The 18,426-nt window shown below is 32.5% G+C and overlaps 2 protein-coding genes across 2 annotated transcripts in view; one reads left to right on the forward strand and one right to left on the reverse strand.

The window, feature by feature from the left end:
* Positions 1-18,426, forward strand: part of LOC134842983 (protein phosphatase 1 regulatory subunit 21-like) — a 435,837-nt gene that overhangs the window by 346,463 nt on the left and 70,948 nt on the right. The window lies entirely within an intron of this gene.
* On the reverse strand, positions 1,491-4,619 carry LOC134842795 (uncharacterized). The gene is made up of 3 exons (XM_063859284.1): positions 4,311-4,619; positions 1,950-2,130; positions 1,491-1,683 (listed from the first exon to the last, which is right to left on the reverse strand). The coding sequence occupies exons 1-3, from the start codon at positions 4,475-4,477 to the stop codon at positions 1,630-1,632; spliced, it is 402 nt and encodes a 133-aa protein (XP_063715354.1). The 5' UTR covers positions 4,478-4,619; the 3' UTR covers positions 1,491-1,629.

The following is an 18,426-nucleotide window of genomic DNA, read 5'->3' on the forward strand; positions in this document are numbered from 1 at the left end:
GCGTTCCTTCTGTATTCTTCAGTTATAAATTGCCATTGACTTTTTCTCAAAAAAAATCTTCAGGGGGAAATTTATCAAGCTTTTTTAAGCAAAAAAACTATCGAGAATTTTACTTAAAAATATCGTTACTCAAAATTCGTGAGTAAAATTGAAATTGGTCTGCGCAGAAAATATTACACAAGAGCTATCTCGGAGCGAACATTATGCGATTTACCTTTTTGTCTTCTTATTTGATTGTCTTGTTCCAGTTTTGCTTCTACAAGTACCCACTTGTTTTTACAGCCAGTAATCCAAGAGTATTTGCAATTTAGATGTAAGAATATAAGAAGTCAAACCTAGCCAAAAATTGGCTTACGAACAACAACGTGATTCATACGACCTTACAAAGTTCAAAAGCAAACATTCCCAGTGTCGAGAAAAAACGGTTTGAATTTTTTTTGTTTCGTCTTAATTTGAGAAAATAAAGCGAGCGAGCAGGCTTACAATAGGTTTTTATTTTAAGGCTTAAAAGCTTACAATACCTTACTTTAGCATAGGCCACGTAAACTTAAATTTACTCGAACAAATATATATTTTTTGAAAATTTAAGCGATTTTTTGGAATCAAATTTACAAAAAATCAAAAAACTACAAAAAAAAATTGAAATTTTGGATTTTTTTTTGGTTTTTTAGTCATTTTTAAACAGAAGTTGTTTTCCAATTTGCTTATTTCTTTAAGACTGTCGAATATGCCAAAGTTTTTCTTTCAGATCTTTTTATCAGTCAACACTAATTTCAAATTAATTTCTCAATTCAAATTTGTGCCGTAAAAACGACACTAATTTGAAATAAAAATTTTCTTGTGTTTTTTATACTATGGTCGGAAATGGTTTTTCATGGTTTCACTGATTTTTTAACAAGTTATATAACTGAGGAATGTGAATTGTCCAACAAAAATAAGAAGAAAAAACAAAATTTGAGCAATTAATAAATTGGAAATGCAGTCTGAATATTCTCCAGTCTAAAAAACAGTCTTTGAAAATCTGTCCTTTTTCTCAAAACTGAAGTATTTTTTTGGAAAAATCGTTTTAAATCAATTTATGAAAAAACCGTTAGTATATTTTTGCATAAGCAATAAAATAATCAATTTTTGTAATTCTAATGAATTTTTACAATTTAGATATTACGACTAAAAAATAGTTTGATAATCTGAGTTTGGGGAAAAAGTGCTTGCATCTTTTATGAAACATGCATTCAAAACCGCATTGCGAACTTTTTTGAGTTTTTCTACGTCAAATTTTAGTGAAACATGAATTTTTTGCGCCAACCAGTCTAAATTGGCTGAAAAAGTTTTAAGAGAAGACCCAAGTAAGCTTTCGATCCAAAAAAAACATTTTGCACATCATAATCATGCTCGTATCTTGTTCCTCTGAAAAAAAAGCAAAAACCGACCGAAGGTCAAAATGAGCATTAAAAAGTGAGTTTCTGTAGTTGGTTGGTTGACAAACAGTATTCAAAATAAATATTGTGAATTTGTTTTCTCGCATTTTTATTGGTCACACTCATGAATAAAAATAGTTTATCACACTCATAATACACTTCGAAAACACTCTCTGTCCACTGCGGAATGTCTGTTTTCCACTCAATGTCACTATGGCCCGACTGTTGTAGATTGCGTGGTGGGTTCCGGAACATCTATTGGACACTGAATTACAAATAATGGGCGTTAAACCGAAAAATATTTCCTCACAAAAAGCATAAAGAACAGTAAGCTCAAGAAAAACTTGAGCTTACTGTTCAACAACTCAACTTATTCTTTAAACTGTCCAAAAGTTGATTTTGAGTTTTTAGGAAGAAAAATGACATTTTCAAAAAGTGGCAAAGCCCCTCAATATTGTTCAGAATTTAGCACAGAACCTCAAAATGGTACAAATGCATTCCTTAGTGTTAATGTTAATGTATCTTCCTAACCCTGTCAATGTATCTTCGAATCCTGGGTCCGACCCATCGAGTGGTCTCGTTGGCCAGAATGCCATCGTCGTCTATCTCGCGTGAACAGAAGAAGCATGTCTTCTCATCTGCCTCCCACGTGAACGACCTACACGACCCATCTGCCATGGAACCGAAACACTGCACGTGACAGTCGTCGTAACTATTAAAAATGGGCCAAATGCTTCAACATTTTTAGCATTAACCGACATAATTTAATAAAAACTATGAACTATTAAATATGAGATGGATTAAAAATGAACTTTCTACCACAGTGTTTCAATCACAGTTTTTTATTGCGACAAGAAAATCCCCCGTAGCTCACATTCTCCATAAAGCAGATATGTTTTTCTCAGCACAGACATGTTTCTAAAATAGCGTTTCGTATTCCAAATTGCGACTGCAAAAGCTTTAATTTAACTTAAAAAAAGTGTTCTGTTTATCTACGACTTAAGTACAACTAATGTACAATTACTTAAAAAGATAAAACAGATAAAATAGAGTGTGTGAATTTAAAACGTTCTAAAACTAATACTGAACATACACTCTACGATCGACCGATGGTCGTATCGAACGAAGTTAACCGGTATGTAATTAATACCGAAAGTCATTTAAAACAGCTAAAAACAAATCACAACATAACTACAAAATGTTGCTAGAAAAAAGGGTAATTTTACGAACGAATTTTTTGAATATTTGCAATGAGGTTCTATGGATACTAATCGATTATAAGGTATTGTTATGGCCTGTCTCCATAAAACAGATCTGCATCCAACCAGATTAAAACGGATTAATATTTGATTAAAAAATAAACAAAAAAGAAATCAATTTGAGCCAGTGTAATTGAATATAATGGATTATAATGGATTATAATGGAATATAGTGGATTATAATGGATTGTAAAAGATTACAATGGATTTTTTTTACATTACAAGAATCATGCTTTTTTGCGTAAAATAAGAGGCATGATTCATTGTAGTGTAATAAAATCTATTGTAATCTTTTATAATAATCCGTATAGTAATCTTCTAAAAAAATTCCGTATAGTTTCAAAACTTGATCGTTAAATTAAAATTTGCATTAGGCCTGTAAATTTTGATGTTTTGTTTTTGAGTTAACTGAGGAGGGGTTTTAAACTGAGGGGGGGGGGGGGCGTAAACTAGCGTGGGGGGGGGGGTAAACTAGAGGTAGAGGTTGGCGTTAACTGGGAGGGGGTTGAACTGTGGTGAGGGGTTTGAACTGCTGGGAGGGGGTTTAAACTGTTGGGGAGGGGGAACTGGGAGAAGGGTACATATGAACGGAGTAAATGAATGGTAGGGGAAATTAAGCGGTCGTTATAAACTTGAGTAGGTTTAGAGTTCGAGTAGACCGTAAGTACGGCAGAAAAATTGCAAATTTTACATATTTTCTGCAAAAACTTTTGTACAGGTTATAATCTATTGTAATTCATTATAATTTAATGCACTCCAATCGATTTAATTTTTTTAAGAAACGGATTGCAATATATTATAATCGATTGTCTGGTCCCAAAAGGTAATCATAATAGGTTATATTGGCAACATTCTTGACCACGAACATCGATTATGATTTTTAATTATCCATGAAATTTCATTGCGGATATTTCAAACGAATACCTAGCTTGTTGATCCGATTTTCGAAGAGAGTGCGGAGTACTTAAATTGGGGTGATGTTTTCAGTCAATTTTTGACTTCTCAACTTAGCATTTTGTCGGAAATTTTTATACCATCTGAAACAATTTACTAAGCTCAAATGTAAAAAGATATTTCATCTGTGTTCATTTTTTGTTACGTTTTTTGTTAGGGGACTTGAAAATTACTAACTGAGTTAATGCGTTACAAAATGAATTGAAACCAGTCATTTGGTCGTATTATTAGGATAAAAGACGCCAAATACATCATTTTCTAGCTTTCATTAGCGTGTGGGGGATAAGTTTTAATTAAAAGTTCTAAAAAAAAATTTTGTTTATGTTGCCAATTTTTCGAACAAAAAAACGAAATTGGCCGTAATGTGCTGTCGGAACATTATTGGCCTCGCCCTGATATACGAGCAGTCTTGTTGTTCCGATTTTCGAAGAGATTGAGGAATGTATATGCTCGGGTGCTTTTTATATTCAGACCAATTTCATAAATCTTTTTGTTCCTTCGGGGAATCTTTCTGTGACCGTTATATAGTTATCTGCTGGAGGCCAGCCAGGTGTTCACACCACTAGTGTAACCTGCCGCGAGGCTGTTTAATTTGCTATTGTTATATAGTTTAGTCGTGGCGAATTATCCAAAATCTCAGAACAAAAAACCGGAGAATTGACATCAATGAAGCATGTACGTGGTTATTTCTGACTGGAAGCTGCAGTCGACATAGACTGGGTTCTGTATTCCCACTCTTACACTGAACTCTTTTCCAGGGGTCAGATACAGGTAGCCAGAGTACACAGGGAATAACACACACAGACAAGTCAGGAGAAAAAGACTAGAGGCATTAATTCCAGACATCACTCTGATACCTGATTCAATGCAGTTATTTCAGTCCGAATTGAAGTTTCCAGTATAATGGCGATTTTTGGACTAAAATTGAAAAGGGAAATGATTTAAAAACACCTGCGTACATGTGGAAGTTTCTAAACATGTGACTATGTTCAGCTGTCATCTATTATTCAAATCAAATCTTCAGCATGGAAAATATGCCGGCTCCAATTTGAAAATATAACCAAACTAATTTTGAAGCGGCACAATGTGCCAAAAATGAAACTATTACGGGTCAAAATATCTAAATTCAAAACACTTTTGTCAACATTAGCCTCACGCACAAAATTGAGACTATCACAGTTTGAAAAACCAATTTTTAACCACACTAGAAACCACAGTATAAAAATAAGTATTTAAGACCCATTTGCTTAAGTAAATTGCAACGGTTTTGGATCTCTTAACAATCCCCCCTTCTTGAAAGGGGCTGCTTTTTATTGTGGAAAAACAATCATTTTTTGCCAGGGACTTCGATTTAAAAAAACTTTTGCAAAAAAAAACATCAACACAATATGATCAAAACTGATGTTAATAGATCCTCAAGGTCGTAAAATGCCATGGGCCGATAAATTAGCCTCAAAGTTAGGCAAGTTAAATTAAACTAAATGAATGCTTTTGTTTCTAAATTTGAGCGAAACTTGAGCGTATTTTTTTGATACTAAGTCTTCAAATATTATGTATCAAATATATACATATTCTGCAAAACAAGTGTGTACAAAGTAAGTAAATATTTTGAACAAAATGCGTCAGAGACGAATGGATAAAATAGTCCCCTTATGCTTTCATCTTTTGGTTGCCGTTGAGATGGTTATTTCGACTGCACACTTTGTCCTTATTGTTCAGACTTTCGAAGAAAATGGAATAATACTGCTTGGGTTGATTTTTTTCAGTCAATTTTCGGGATTCAAATAATAGTTTCTAACCAACAGTTTTTTTTACCCCATTGAATATATCGACTCTCTGAAACCAAATTTGAAAATCTACTTTACCCCTTTTTTCCGCAAACTTTGAAAGTTTGAAAACAGTCAATTGAACAATGCTCTGGACTAAGTTATGCGCGCTTTGAAGATTTTGATCATTAAGCTGAAAGCGTAACCCGAACTAATTATGCGTGACCAACTATCCCGAACAACAAAAATGTTCTAAATTGAAATGAGGCTAGCTAAGCTATAACGTCGCATTAATTTCGTAACTTAAATTTTCACTTTTAATCTTTGATATTGTCCAGACATTATAACAGTTTTCAGTATTTTCTTTTCCCAAAACCTAATCGATGTGGATTAAGGGGCAGTCGGAACATTCAGGGTTTAACCCTGATATACGAGCCGTCCTGTTTTTTTTTTTCAGACAAGTTCAACAAAATCTGGTTTCTCGGTTGATCAATTTACTTATCTGCATGGGTGCAGCCATTATGTAACCTGCCACAATTCTGACTAAACTGCTCGTTTTATACTTCACACGTGGCGAATTGTCGCGCTCTACAAAATCGTTCTAAATTGAATCGACGCAGCTAAATCGTTAGTTACGAAAGTTACGGAATATTTCTGCTCGGCGTAGGGTTTTTTTCTTCAGACAAATTTCGACTTTTTAACTAGCCATTTTTTACGGAACTTTTTTATATCATTCAAAAGGTATTGTTGTCCTGAGCTTAAATTTGAAAAGATATTTACCTGTGATCAGTTTTCGGAAAGTTATGGCGGTTTAAAGAGTGCCATTTTGGCCAATATGGGACAATTAACTCAGGATATATTTCGCGCTACTAACGCTTAAGCGGAGATTTAATCCGTCTTATAAATCGTTCCAAATTGGTTGAACGAAGCTTATTTGCCATAATTGATTTGTTACTAGGAGCGAAATCTATCGCTTTGTACTTTATATGGCGTGTGGGGGGATGATTTTTAGAAAAAAAAATCAAATTTTAGAAAAAACGTTCATTTTATTTTGTTTTATTCAATTTTTTTATGTTATTACTGCTGCTCCATAAACCTTAAAAAGCAGTCGGAACATTCAGGGCTTCGCCCCAATACGAGCATTCTTCTTAGTTAAATGCACGACTCAAAACTTATTTTATTTTGATACTATCAGTCTAAAATAAAAGTTTGTCCAATATTTAATACAAATTTTTGTAAACTCAATGTAAAATTGATGTCATCAGGGTTGATATTGATATTTATAGATCTTTTCTGAGCCACACAGTGTGCCTGTATACCATCGACATGATCTGCTAGAATTATGGTCAGCGAAACTATTTGTTCGCGCGGTCGCTTATTCAATTTTGATTCTTATATAACACGATTGCTTGTATTTCAAGACAAAGCTCTGATAAATCCGACTGCCCTTTCAACTTGAAGAAAAAATCGTTGGGAGAAGCATTTTGGTATCATTTAACACTCGCTTTCCCCCACCCGCTATGTAAAATGCAAAAAAAACAAGACTGCTCGTATCAGGGCGAATCTCTGAAAATTCCGACTGCCTTTTAACGTTTATGGAGTAAAATATGAAACAAAATAAAACAAAAAAACTTTTTTCTAAAATTTGAAAATTTTTCTATAAAAATCATCACCCCACACGCCATATAAAGAACAAAACAATAGATTTCGCTCCTTGTAATAAAACAATTATGGCAATGAAGCTTCTTTTAGCCAATTTGGAACGATTTCTAAGACGGATTAAATCTCCGCTTACGCGTTAATAGCGCGAAATATATCGCGCGTTAATTGTCCCAAATTGGTCAAAATGGCCAAAATGGCAATCTTTAAACCCTCATAAATTTACGAAAAATGATCACAGGTAAAATATTTTTTCAAATTCAAACTCAGGACAACAATGGCTTTCGAATGATATAAAAAATTTGTCAAAAATAGCTAGTTAAAAAGTCGAAAATTGTCTGAAGAAAAAAAAATCCACCCGAGCACAAAAATTTCGTTACTTTTGTATCGAAAGTCGGAACAACAAGACTGCTCGCGTATCACAAAGCACAATTTCGAATGGTTCGATTGCACTTAAAGGCAGGTTTTAAAGTTTTTTGGTAGAAAAAATGACGGAAAAACTAAAAAAAAAGTAAAAAAAGTTTTTCGTTTTTTTTTCTCCAATCTACCTACACGCTGATGTAAGCTACAAACAGTAACAAATGACATGTCGCAATTCAATTTGAAACGTTTTAATTTGCCGCTTACGCTTGTTATAGACCGCAATACATAGCGCGTTAATTGAGACTATCACAGTTTGAAAAACCAATTTTTAACCACACTAGAAACCACAGTATAAAAATAAGTATTTAAGACCCATTTGCTTAAGTAAATTGCAACGGTTTTGGATCTCTTAACAATCCCCCCTTCTTGAAAGGGGCTGCTTTTTATTGTGGAAAAACAATCATTTTTTGCCAGGGACTTCGATTTAAAAAAACTTTTGCAAAAAAAACATCAACACAATATGATCAAAACTGATGTTAATAGATCCTCAAGGTCGTAAAATGCCATGGGCCGATAAATTAGCCTCAAAGTTAGGCAAGTTAAATTAAACTAAATGAATGCTTTTGTTTCTAAATTTGAGCGAAACTTGAGCGTATTTTTTTGATACTAAGTCTTCAAATATTATGTATCAAATATATACATATTCTGCAAAACAAGTGTGTACAAAGTAAGTAAATATTTTGAACAAAATGCGTCAGAGACGAATGGATAAAATAGTCCCCTTATGCTTTCATCTTTTGGTTGCCGTTGAGATGGTTATTTCGACTGCACACTTTGTCCTTATTGTTCAGACTTTCGAAGAAAATGGAATAATACTGCTTGGGTTGATTTTTTTCAGTCAATTTTCGGGATTCAAATAATAGTTTCTAACCAACAGTTTTTTTTACCCCATTGAATATATCGACTCTCTGAAACCAAATTTGAAAATCTACTTTACCCCTTTTTTCCGCAAACTTTGAAAGTTTGAAAACAGTCAATTGAACAATGCTCTGGACTAAGTTATGCGCGCTTTGAAGATTTTGATCATTAAGCTGAAAGCGTAACCCTAACTAATTATGCGTGACCAACTATCCCGAACAACAAAAATGTTCTAAATTGAAATGAGGCTAGCTAAGCTATAACGTCGCATTAATTTCGTAACTTAAATTTTCACTTTTAATCTTTGATATTGTCCAGACATTATAACAGTTTTCAGTATTTTCTTTTCCCAAAACCTAATCGATGTGGATTAAGGGGCAGTCGAAAATATAAACTCAGGACAAACTCAGGACAACAATGGCTTTCGAATGATATAAAAAATTTGTCAAAAATAGCTAGTTAAAAAGTCGAAAATTGTCTGAAGAAAAAAAAACCCACCCGAGCACAAAAATTTCGTTACTTTTGTATCGAAAGTCGGAACAACAAGACTGCTCGCGTATCACAAAGCACAATTTCGAATGGTTCGATTGCACTTAAAGGCAGGTTTTAAAGTTTTTTGGTAGAAAAAATGACGGAAAAACTAAAAAAAAAGTAAAAAAAGTTTTTCGTTTTTTTTTTCTCCAATCTACCTACACGCTGATGTAAGCTACAAACAGTAACAAATGACATGTCGCAATTCAATTTGAAACGCTTTAATTTGCCGCTTACGCTTGTTATAGACCGCAATACATAGCGCGTTAATTACCCCAAATTGGCCTAGTCAACAAATTTGAAACCTCAAAAACTTTACGCAAAACAATCACAGGTTTTTATCAGGTTTTTCACAATTTTTAACAGGTTATAATCACAGGTTTTCAAATATTCAAGATCTGGACAACAAAGTTTTTTAGATGGTATAAAAATTGTCAAAAGTTTTAGCTAAAAAGATGAAAAATGTCTGAAAAAAACACAGCCAAATTACAAGTATTTAAATATTCCGCACTTTCTTTGAAAATTGTAAGAACAAGACTGTTTGTGTCAAGGCGAACCCCTGAACGTTTTGCATGCATTTGGAGGTCTATGGGAGTGATTAGTGTTCGCTTTGAAAAAAATTGATGACAATTTCACAAAATGAACCAAATTCAACATTTTTTGTGAAATTAATTATTTTTAAAATCATCTCCACTATAAAAAAAAAACATTATTTCGCATATATTTTTTGCTGCCAATATCTATCATGTATTTGCAGGAAGTGAATTTAAATTGGCTGAATAGCATGTTCCAATTTCATTTGTAACAATTTCTATCCTGGATTATTTTTTTGCTAACGCGTTATTAGCACGGTATATATCGCGCGTTAATTGTCCAAAATTGGCCTAGGTTTCAATATCTGAACCATCACAATTTTTTAAAAGTTGATCGCAGATGAATTTGTTTTTTAAAATTTGAACTTAAAACAACAATAATTTTTGAATGATAATAAAAAAAATTTGCTTCAAAAATGACTAGTTCAATTGTCAAACTTGTCTGGAGAAAAAAACCACATGCACAAATTTTAAGTCACCCTCTACGATAGTTGGAGCAATTTTTCATTTTGTCTTTTTTGCCAACTTATATCTTAATAATATGCATTGAAGATAATAATTTTCACGAACCATTTGACTGACTCGAATAAAATTTCTGATTTCATATTTTTAACTTTTGCGAGGTTTCAAGCTAATTTTGTTCCGTTTTGCTGTATCGTATCGTAAGCGACCTGCACTGGAGTTTCATGAATAATAACTGTTTATATTGGTTCCTATTCGTCAATCTCTATGAAATTTAAAAAAAAGATTATGTTCGATAAAAAGTGAAGTATAATTTAACCTCTGTCAAAAAAAAAACAATTTACTTGATCGAATGTAATCAATTATAATGGATTGTGATCATTTATGATTTAAAATAATTCATTTTTGTTAAGCCATTTTCTGGCAATATATTCAAAACTTAACAGTTGGTTTTGGCTTGATACTTGTTATAGACAAACGAGATTTGATTTGGCTTTAAAAATGTTTATTTGTATTCATTTTATAAACTGGTAAACTGTCGGGTGAGATAGGGGAGTTAAACAAAAAAAACTGATAAAATGGGAGAAGAGATGAACATGTTCTGAGAAAATGAGTGTCAGGGGGTACTAAACTGGCGTTAAAAATTGAGAAGATTTAGAATTCGAGTAGATCGGGAGTATAGCAGAAGTTGTTGAAAATTTTGCCGCTAATTTTGCTTCTTGCAATTACAATATTATCGGTTTCGTTGTCTAAATTTGAAGCAATAAAGGATTAAAGTGACAACATTTTTGATGGCATTTTTCCGTTAAAAATGATTTTTATTTGTATCCATGAAACTCCAGTGGTTTAAACTTCAAGTCAAAATCAGAGGCGGATCTACGGTTTTCTTGAGGTGAGGAGGTGGATTCCATTTTTTGGGTCGACAAAATTGATTTTCCCAGCTCTCTCAAATCACTTATAAAGACTTTTTAACCAAATTTTCTGCGTCGCTATGCAAAAAAAAACGGTCTCTGGGTCGTAAAAATTAGGGTCCACTGGTGCTCAAAGAGATTTTTTTAAGGGCTGGAGAAACAACGGAGATATTTAAGCTATTCGTTTTTTCGACGAAATACACTGACTATTCAACTCACTTATTATTCAGTTCAACGCACCAGACAATTTACCAAATCAATTTTTCAAGGCTCTGACCATTCAACGCACGAGTCAAAAGCAACAAAATTAATTTTTTGTCATGATTGGTGAATGTTTGGAAAAAAAAAACATATCAAACCTGGCACAAAAAACTTTCATTTGACATAACATTTGTATTCTTTGCCCAGTTTTGCCCGAAAAAAAACAAAGCCTGTCATGTGTTTAAGTTAAAAAAAAATTCCACATATGACTTTGAAAAAAAAAGCGAATCCAAAACGTTTTCTTTCAATTCATGTGATTGAATCAAATTTGCATCCAAACAAATGCTGCAATGCTATGTAAACTTTTAATAACAGGCGTAGCCATTAATTCTATTGAAGTTTCTTGTCTAGGTCTCAAAAAGTCGTCTATTGCTCAGTTTAGGGAAAGAATAGCGTCTTTCCATAACCGCTATCTTATTGTGTGAAAATTGTTTGAAAGATTTATATTTGAGGTAATTTTTTTATTTTGTTTCGAAAGTTTTCGCTTTGTTGGCTATGCATTTTTGCTGAATTTTTTTTTGTAAATTCTGGGGGTTTAAAGGTTCTCAATATTGTTGTTAATTAACGCGCGATATATATTTTGCGCTATTATTGAGTAAGCAGACATTTATTCCGTCTTATAAATCGTAAATCGTTTCAAATTGAAATGAGGCAATCAGTGTATACTTTTTAAAACTTTGCTTTTTATTTTTAAAAACTTTGTATTTTTAAAGCATTGGGGTGATAACTTCAAAAAATCTTAAAAAATAATTTCTTTTTATTTCTCTTTGAAGTATTCATCATCCTACCTTAACCCACTGGTGCTCAAAGTAGCTTTATTATCACAGAGAGTAGCATGATTTAAAATAATTCAATTTTAGTAATCCATTTTATGGCAGTATATTCAAAATTTAACAGTTGATTTTGGCTTGATACACTTATAGACAAAACGAGATGCTTATTTGTATTCATTCTATAAACTGGTAAACTGTCGGGTGAGATAGTGGAGGTAAACGAAAAAAAAACTGATAAACTGGGAGAAAAGATGAACATGTTTGGAGAAAATGAGTGTCCGGGGGTACTAAACTGGCGTTAAAAATGGAGAAGGTTTAGAATTCGAGTAGATCGTGAGTATAGCAGAAGTTGTTGAAAATTTTGCCGCTAATTTTGCCTCTTAAAATAACAATATTATCGGTTTCGTTGTTTAAATTTGAAGCAATAAGGGATTAAAATGACAACATTTTTGATTGCATTTTTCCACTAAAAATGATTTTTATTTGTATCCTTGAAACTCCAGTGGTGGGTGGAAAACTTCAAGTCGAATCAGAGGCTGATCTACAGTTTTCTTGAGGTGAGGAGGTAGATTCCATTTTTGTGTCGACAAAATTGATTTTTCCAGCTCTCTCAAATCACTTATAAAGACTTTTTTAGTAAATTTTCTGCGTCACTATGAAAAATAAACGGTCTCTGGGTCGTAAAAATTAGGGTCCACTGGGGGTCAAAGAGATTTTTATTTTTTTTTAAAGGCTGGAGAAACAACGGAGATATATAAGCTATTCGTTTTTTCGACGAAATACACTGACTATTCAACTCACTAATTATTCAGTTCAACGCACCAATCAATTTTTCAAGGCACTGCCGTAATCCTTTTTATGGCAGTATATTCAAAACTTAACAGTTGATTTTGGCTTGATACACTAATAGACAAAACGAGATGTTTATTTGTATTCATTCTATAAACTGGTAAACTGTCGGGTGAGATAGTGGAGGTAAACGAAAAAAAACTGATAAGCTGGGAGAAAAGATGAACATGTTTGGAGAAAATGAGTGTCCGGGGGTACTAAACTGGCGTTAAAAATGGAGAAGGTTTAGAATTCGAGTAGATCGTGAGTATAGCAGAAGTTGTTGAAAATTTTGCCGCTAATTTTGCCTCTTAAAATAACAATATTATCGTCTTCGTTGTCTAATTTTGAAGCAATAAGGGATTAAAATGACAACATTTTTGATGGCATTTTTCCGTTAAAAATGATTTTTATTTGTATCCATGAAACTCCAGTGTTGGAAAACTTCAAGTCAAAATCAGAGGCGGATCTACAGTTTTCTTGAGGTGAGGAGGTGGATTCCAATTTTTGGGTCGACAAAATTGATTTTCCCAGCTCTCTCAAATCACTTAAAAGACTTTTTTACCAAATTTTCTGCGTCACTATGAAAAAAAACGGTCTCTGGGTCGTAAAAATTAGGGTCCACTGGGGGTCAAAGAGATTTTTATTTTTTTTAAAGGCTGGAGAAACAACGGAGATATATAAGCTATTCGTTTTTTCGACGAAATACACTGACTATTCAACTCACTAATTATTCAGTTCAACGCACCAATCAATTTACCAAATCATTTTTTCAAGGCACTGACCATTCAACGCACAGACTATGCGTTTCAACGTACGAGTCAACCACCAACAAAATATATTTTTTGTCATGATTGGTGAATGTTTGGAAAAAAAATACATATCAAACCTGTCACAAAAAACTTTCTTATGATATACCATTTGTATTCTTTGCCCAGTTTTGCCCGAAAAAAAAACAAAGCCTGTCATGTGTTTAAGTTTAAAAATATTCCACATATGACTTTGAAAAAAAGCGAATCCAAAACATTTTCTTTCAATTCATGTGATTGAATCACATTTGCATCCAAACAAATGCTGCAATGCTATCTAAACTTTTAATAACAGGCGTAGCCATTAATTCTATTGAAGTTTTGTGTCTAGGTCTCAAAAAGTTGTCTATTGCTCAGTTTAGGGAAAGAATAGCGTCTGTCCATAACCGCTATCTTATTGTGTGAAAATTGTTTGAAAGATTTATATTTGAGGTAATTTTTTTATTTTGTTTCGAAAGTTTTCGCTTTGTTGGCTATGCATTTTTGCTGAATTTTTTTTGTAAATTATGGGGGTTTAAAGGTTCTCAATATTGTTGTTAATTAACGCGCGATATATATTTTGCGCTATTATTGAGTAAGCAGACATTTATTCCGTCTTATAAATCGTAAATCGTTTCAAATTGAAATGAGGCAATCAGTGTATACTTTTTAAAACTTTGCTTTTTATTTTTAAAAACTTTGTATTTTTAAAGCATTGGGGTGATAACTTCAAAAAATCTTAAAAAATAATTTCTTTTTATTTCTCTTTGAAGTATTCATCATCCTCCCTTAACCCACTGGTGCTCGAAGTAGCTTTATTATCACAGAGAGTAGCATAGTTAAAAACTCATCAAATTTCCTTTGCAAGTTTGAGCTGAAAAATAATTGAAAAAAAACTTATTTTTTATAGACTGGAACAACCGCGTGGATAAACTGACGAAAAGGATTTGAAAGACAAAAGTATGTCTTTGTTTATCTCATGTGTTATCTGATTAAAAACTTATTTACTTTGCAAACTCTGATTTTTGGATTCTTTTATGTTAGCTTATTTTATTATTTTGACATGCAGTAGATAATCTCTTAAGTAGTATTCGTTAATCGAAGAAGTTTTCAATTTTTTTCTCAATTCAGCTCAATTTCAAACTAATTAGCTTAAGAAATTCCCAAAACTCAAATTCCAAAATTCGTTTTTGAGACAAGAAAAAATCATCTATAGTAAGATAAAGTTAGGCTTACCTCCGATACAAGGAGTTTTCTTCAACACAGTGATTTTCCTTAAACTACTATTCTTTCAACTCACTGACTATTAAACGCACTGATCATTCGTTTCAATAGACGAGTCAACCTACAAAGTAAGTTTTTTTGTCATGATTGGTAAAAATTGACTAGTAAAATACAGCTCAAAGCTGGCTCAAAACTTTTTCATATGATATACCGTTTGTATTCTTTGCTCAGTTTTGATACAAGTTGTCTTGTTTGGTCACTTTTTTGTGTTCTTTATTAGTTGGGGCTTCTGCAATTCGTTATCCAATCTGTCTGATGAGAGTCAGTTTATCTTTTTTCCCCACATTCTGAATAGCTTAGGCGGCGTTATAATTTATTTATGCTGGTGTGATTTTTTTCATTCAATTTTTGCCGATCGCAATAATAAATTTCAGGAATTTTTTTAATGTAGATATCAACTACATGAGTTCAAAACTGAAAATATATTTTCCCTCGATTGATTTTTGTGAAGTTCTGGGGGTTTCAAAGTTTCCCATTTGGCCACCCTCTAGACTAATTGATGTGCATTTTGAAGATTTTATTCTTACTGCTGAGAGCGTAACGCGAATTATTTATGCGTGGCGAATTATCACGAACAACAAAATCGTTCCAAATGAAATTGAGGCTAGCTAGTCGGATCGATTGTACTAATTTCGTTCGACTCAACATTTCAAATTTTGGTGTTGTCCAAAATTTATCGGTTTTTCAAATTTTCTTTTCCCACAAACTATTCGATAGGAAATAAGAGACAGTCAGAGCATTCAGGGCCTTGCCTTGATGAATGGGCAGACTTGTTAACTCTTTAACCATTGCTTTTTGTATTAGTTGCTTCTACAGCATTTGCTCTATGAAGATAAAATTTTGCAAAAATTGACCAGATGGCCAGTACGAGGCAAACCCCTCCAACATGATTTAAAACTGAGATATTTTGTTGAAAATGTGAGAGCGGATCTTAGTAAACATGTTTCCGAAAATTTGAGAATGTTTTGAAAATATGAAAATTGAGACCATAGTTGCCCTAGCCGCCTACTCTAGATTTTACCGCATTTTTATACGGTCACCAATCTGTTTCGAAGAAATATGTTCACAAGTTGTTAGTTACATTAGACTCAAAAACGTTTATGATTGACGCATGAAACAAAAAAGGTCACAACTGCAATTAAATTATTTGATCTAATAAAAGTAAACTTATTTGTGCAGGATTCAACGCCCAAAATCTTTCATAATTGATTCAAATATGGGCCAAACTTTGATCCAGCCTGGTAGTGATCTGTAAATCTTCTCTAAAGTCTGTTCAGCTCACTGTTACACTAAGAAAAATGTTTTCTTGGTTTTAAACTTTCTTTTAAAATTGTTTAAAATATCAATAAATTAAGTTTTGGGTGACTGAAATTGAAAGTTTTACGTACGACCTTATACTTTTTGTGCATAATATTTAATTTTAAACAGATTTCATCAAAAAATTGTACAGATTATCTACAGATTATGTACAAATTTTCAACAGATTATTAACAGATTTTAGTTTATGAAGATTATATACTGACCGTATACTGACAATCTACAGGTTTTATACAAGTTCTAAACAATAAAAAAATTGATTATTTTGGACCTGAAATCCATATATTTCGAGAAAAAAAATAATCAGTTGTGTCTGTATACAATCGATTATCAGTCGCAAAGTGGTTGTAGACAAGTTTCGACTTTCTAACAAACCATTTTTGACGGATTTTTCAAATATTATTCAAAAATTTTGCTTCCCTGAGCGCTTAATTTAAAAAAAAAATTATCTGAGATTGTTTTTCATAAAGTTATAGGGTTTTGAAGATTGCCATTTTGGCCAACTTAGGAAAATTATTGCACGAAATATTTCGCGCTATTGATGCGTAAGCTGAGATTTAATCCGTTTAGAAATCGTCTCAAATTGGTTGAAGAAGGCTTGTTTGCCATAATTGATTTGTTAGTAGGAGCAAAAATTAACAATTTATACATTATATGGCCTTTGGGGGATGATTTTCACAAAAAATATTGTACACTTATAAAAAAAAACATTTTTTTAAATTAGATTTAGTTTTTTCACGTTAATACTGCTGTATAGACCTTAAAAGGTAGTAAGAAGATCCAAGGCTTTGCCCTAATACGAGCAGTCTTTTTCAACTCAAATTTAATTCAGTATTTTATATTCTTATTTGAGGAAATGAGAACACATCCTTTTGTGATTTTTGCTATGGTACGTGCGGGGATAACATTAAGAAAAAAAATCTTTTTTCTTTCAATTACTTCACCAATTTCCCTCTTTTAAATTGATCTGAAAAAGCAGCCGGAAGATTAAGAGCTGACCTTGATATATAATTAGTCTTATGATTATTTACCCTGATCTTTAAGACAATTTCCAGCCTAATCGAGGAGATTATGAGTCATATTGCAATATTTTTTCTCAAACGTCTTGCGTACAAATTGATCGCAGTTAAATTTATTCTGTTTTCAACTATTCTTTCAACAAGTTCCCGCTTGACAAGCATTTTTTGGAAATTACAAATACAAATAAATTCAAAAAACAACACACTTCAAAATTTATTTTTGTCACTAACGTATGCCAGTAGCTCAAAAAAACAAATTTCTACAGCTGGTTTTCAAATTCCAGCAGAAATCAAATAGATTTAAACTCAAATGGTATCAGTTAAGGTTATGATTGTTTTTTTTTGCGCCTAATTGTTACAAATTAGACGAGTTTACTATTTTTCTTATCTAGAGAAAAGTTATATTTTTGAGTAATTCTTATTCAGGGTTACTGTACATGTGCTTGGAAACAAACCAAAAAACATAAACCGCTCGTATCAGTGGGAAGCCTTGAATTTTCCGACTGTGTTTTGAGGTCTTTTAGCTTCCTTAACCAAATTAGCTTCCTTAACCAATTTGGAATGATTTCTAAGACGGATTAAATCTCCGCTTACGCGTTTATAGCGCGAAATATATCGCGAGTTAATTGTCCCAATTGGCAAAATTGGCAATCGCTAAACCCTCATAATTTTATGAAGCATGATCACAGGTAAAATATCTTTTCGAATTTGAGCTCAGGACAAAAATACATTTTGAGTGATATATAAAAAAACTCCGTCAAAACTGGCTAGTTAAAAAGTCGAAATTTGTCTGAAGAAAAAAACCCAACCCGAGCACAAATATTCCGTTACTTTTGCTACGATAGTCGGAAAATAAGGAAAAAAAATTAAAATATTTTTTAAAGAATGCTGGTCATATACAGTGCTGATTTAAATTAACTGGCTAAAAGGCATTAGACTTGAAATTTAAAACGCGTTTTTCTCGTATTGAGACAAATTTAAGAGAAAACTCATTGAGTCAAAATTTGCTTAAAATTTCAGTAGAATTAATTTGGTGTAATTTGTGTAATTTGTTCGGAGAAATTCGGTCCCAAAATTTTACCCCAAAAATGGGTCATTTTGGCGTTTCTTAGTTAATCAAAAATTCAGCCAAAATCGTTAATCGATCACAGACATAATTAAAGTGAGGCCCTTACAAAACCCAACAAACTTTAAGAAGGATACATTCTCCAAAACATTGTATAAGTTAATTTATTTTTGTTTGATAGAGAAAAAGGTCGTTTTTACTATATAAAACACCAAATTTTTATTTAAAAACAATTTTTAAACGGTTTGCAGTTTTA

Source organism: Symsagittifera roscoffensis, chromosome 3 (genome assembly GCF_963678635.1).
Source record: "Symsagittifera roscoffensis chromosome 3, txSymRosc1.1, whole genome shotgun sequence".
NCBI classification, from domain to species: Eukaryota; Metazoa; Xenacoelomorpha; order Acoela; family Convolutidae; genus Symsagittifera; species Symsagittifera roscoffensis.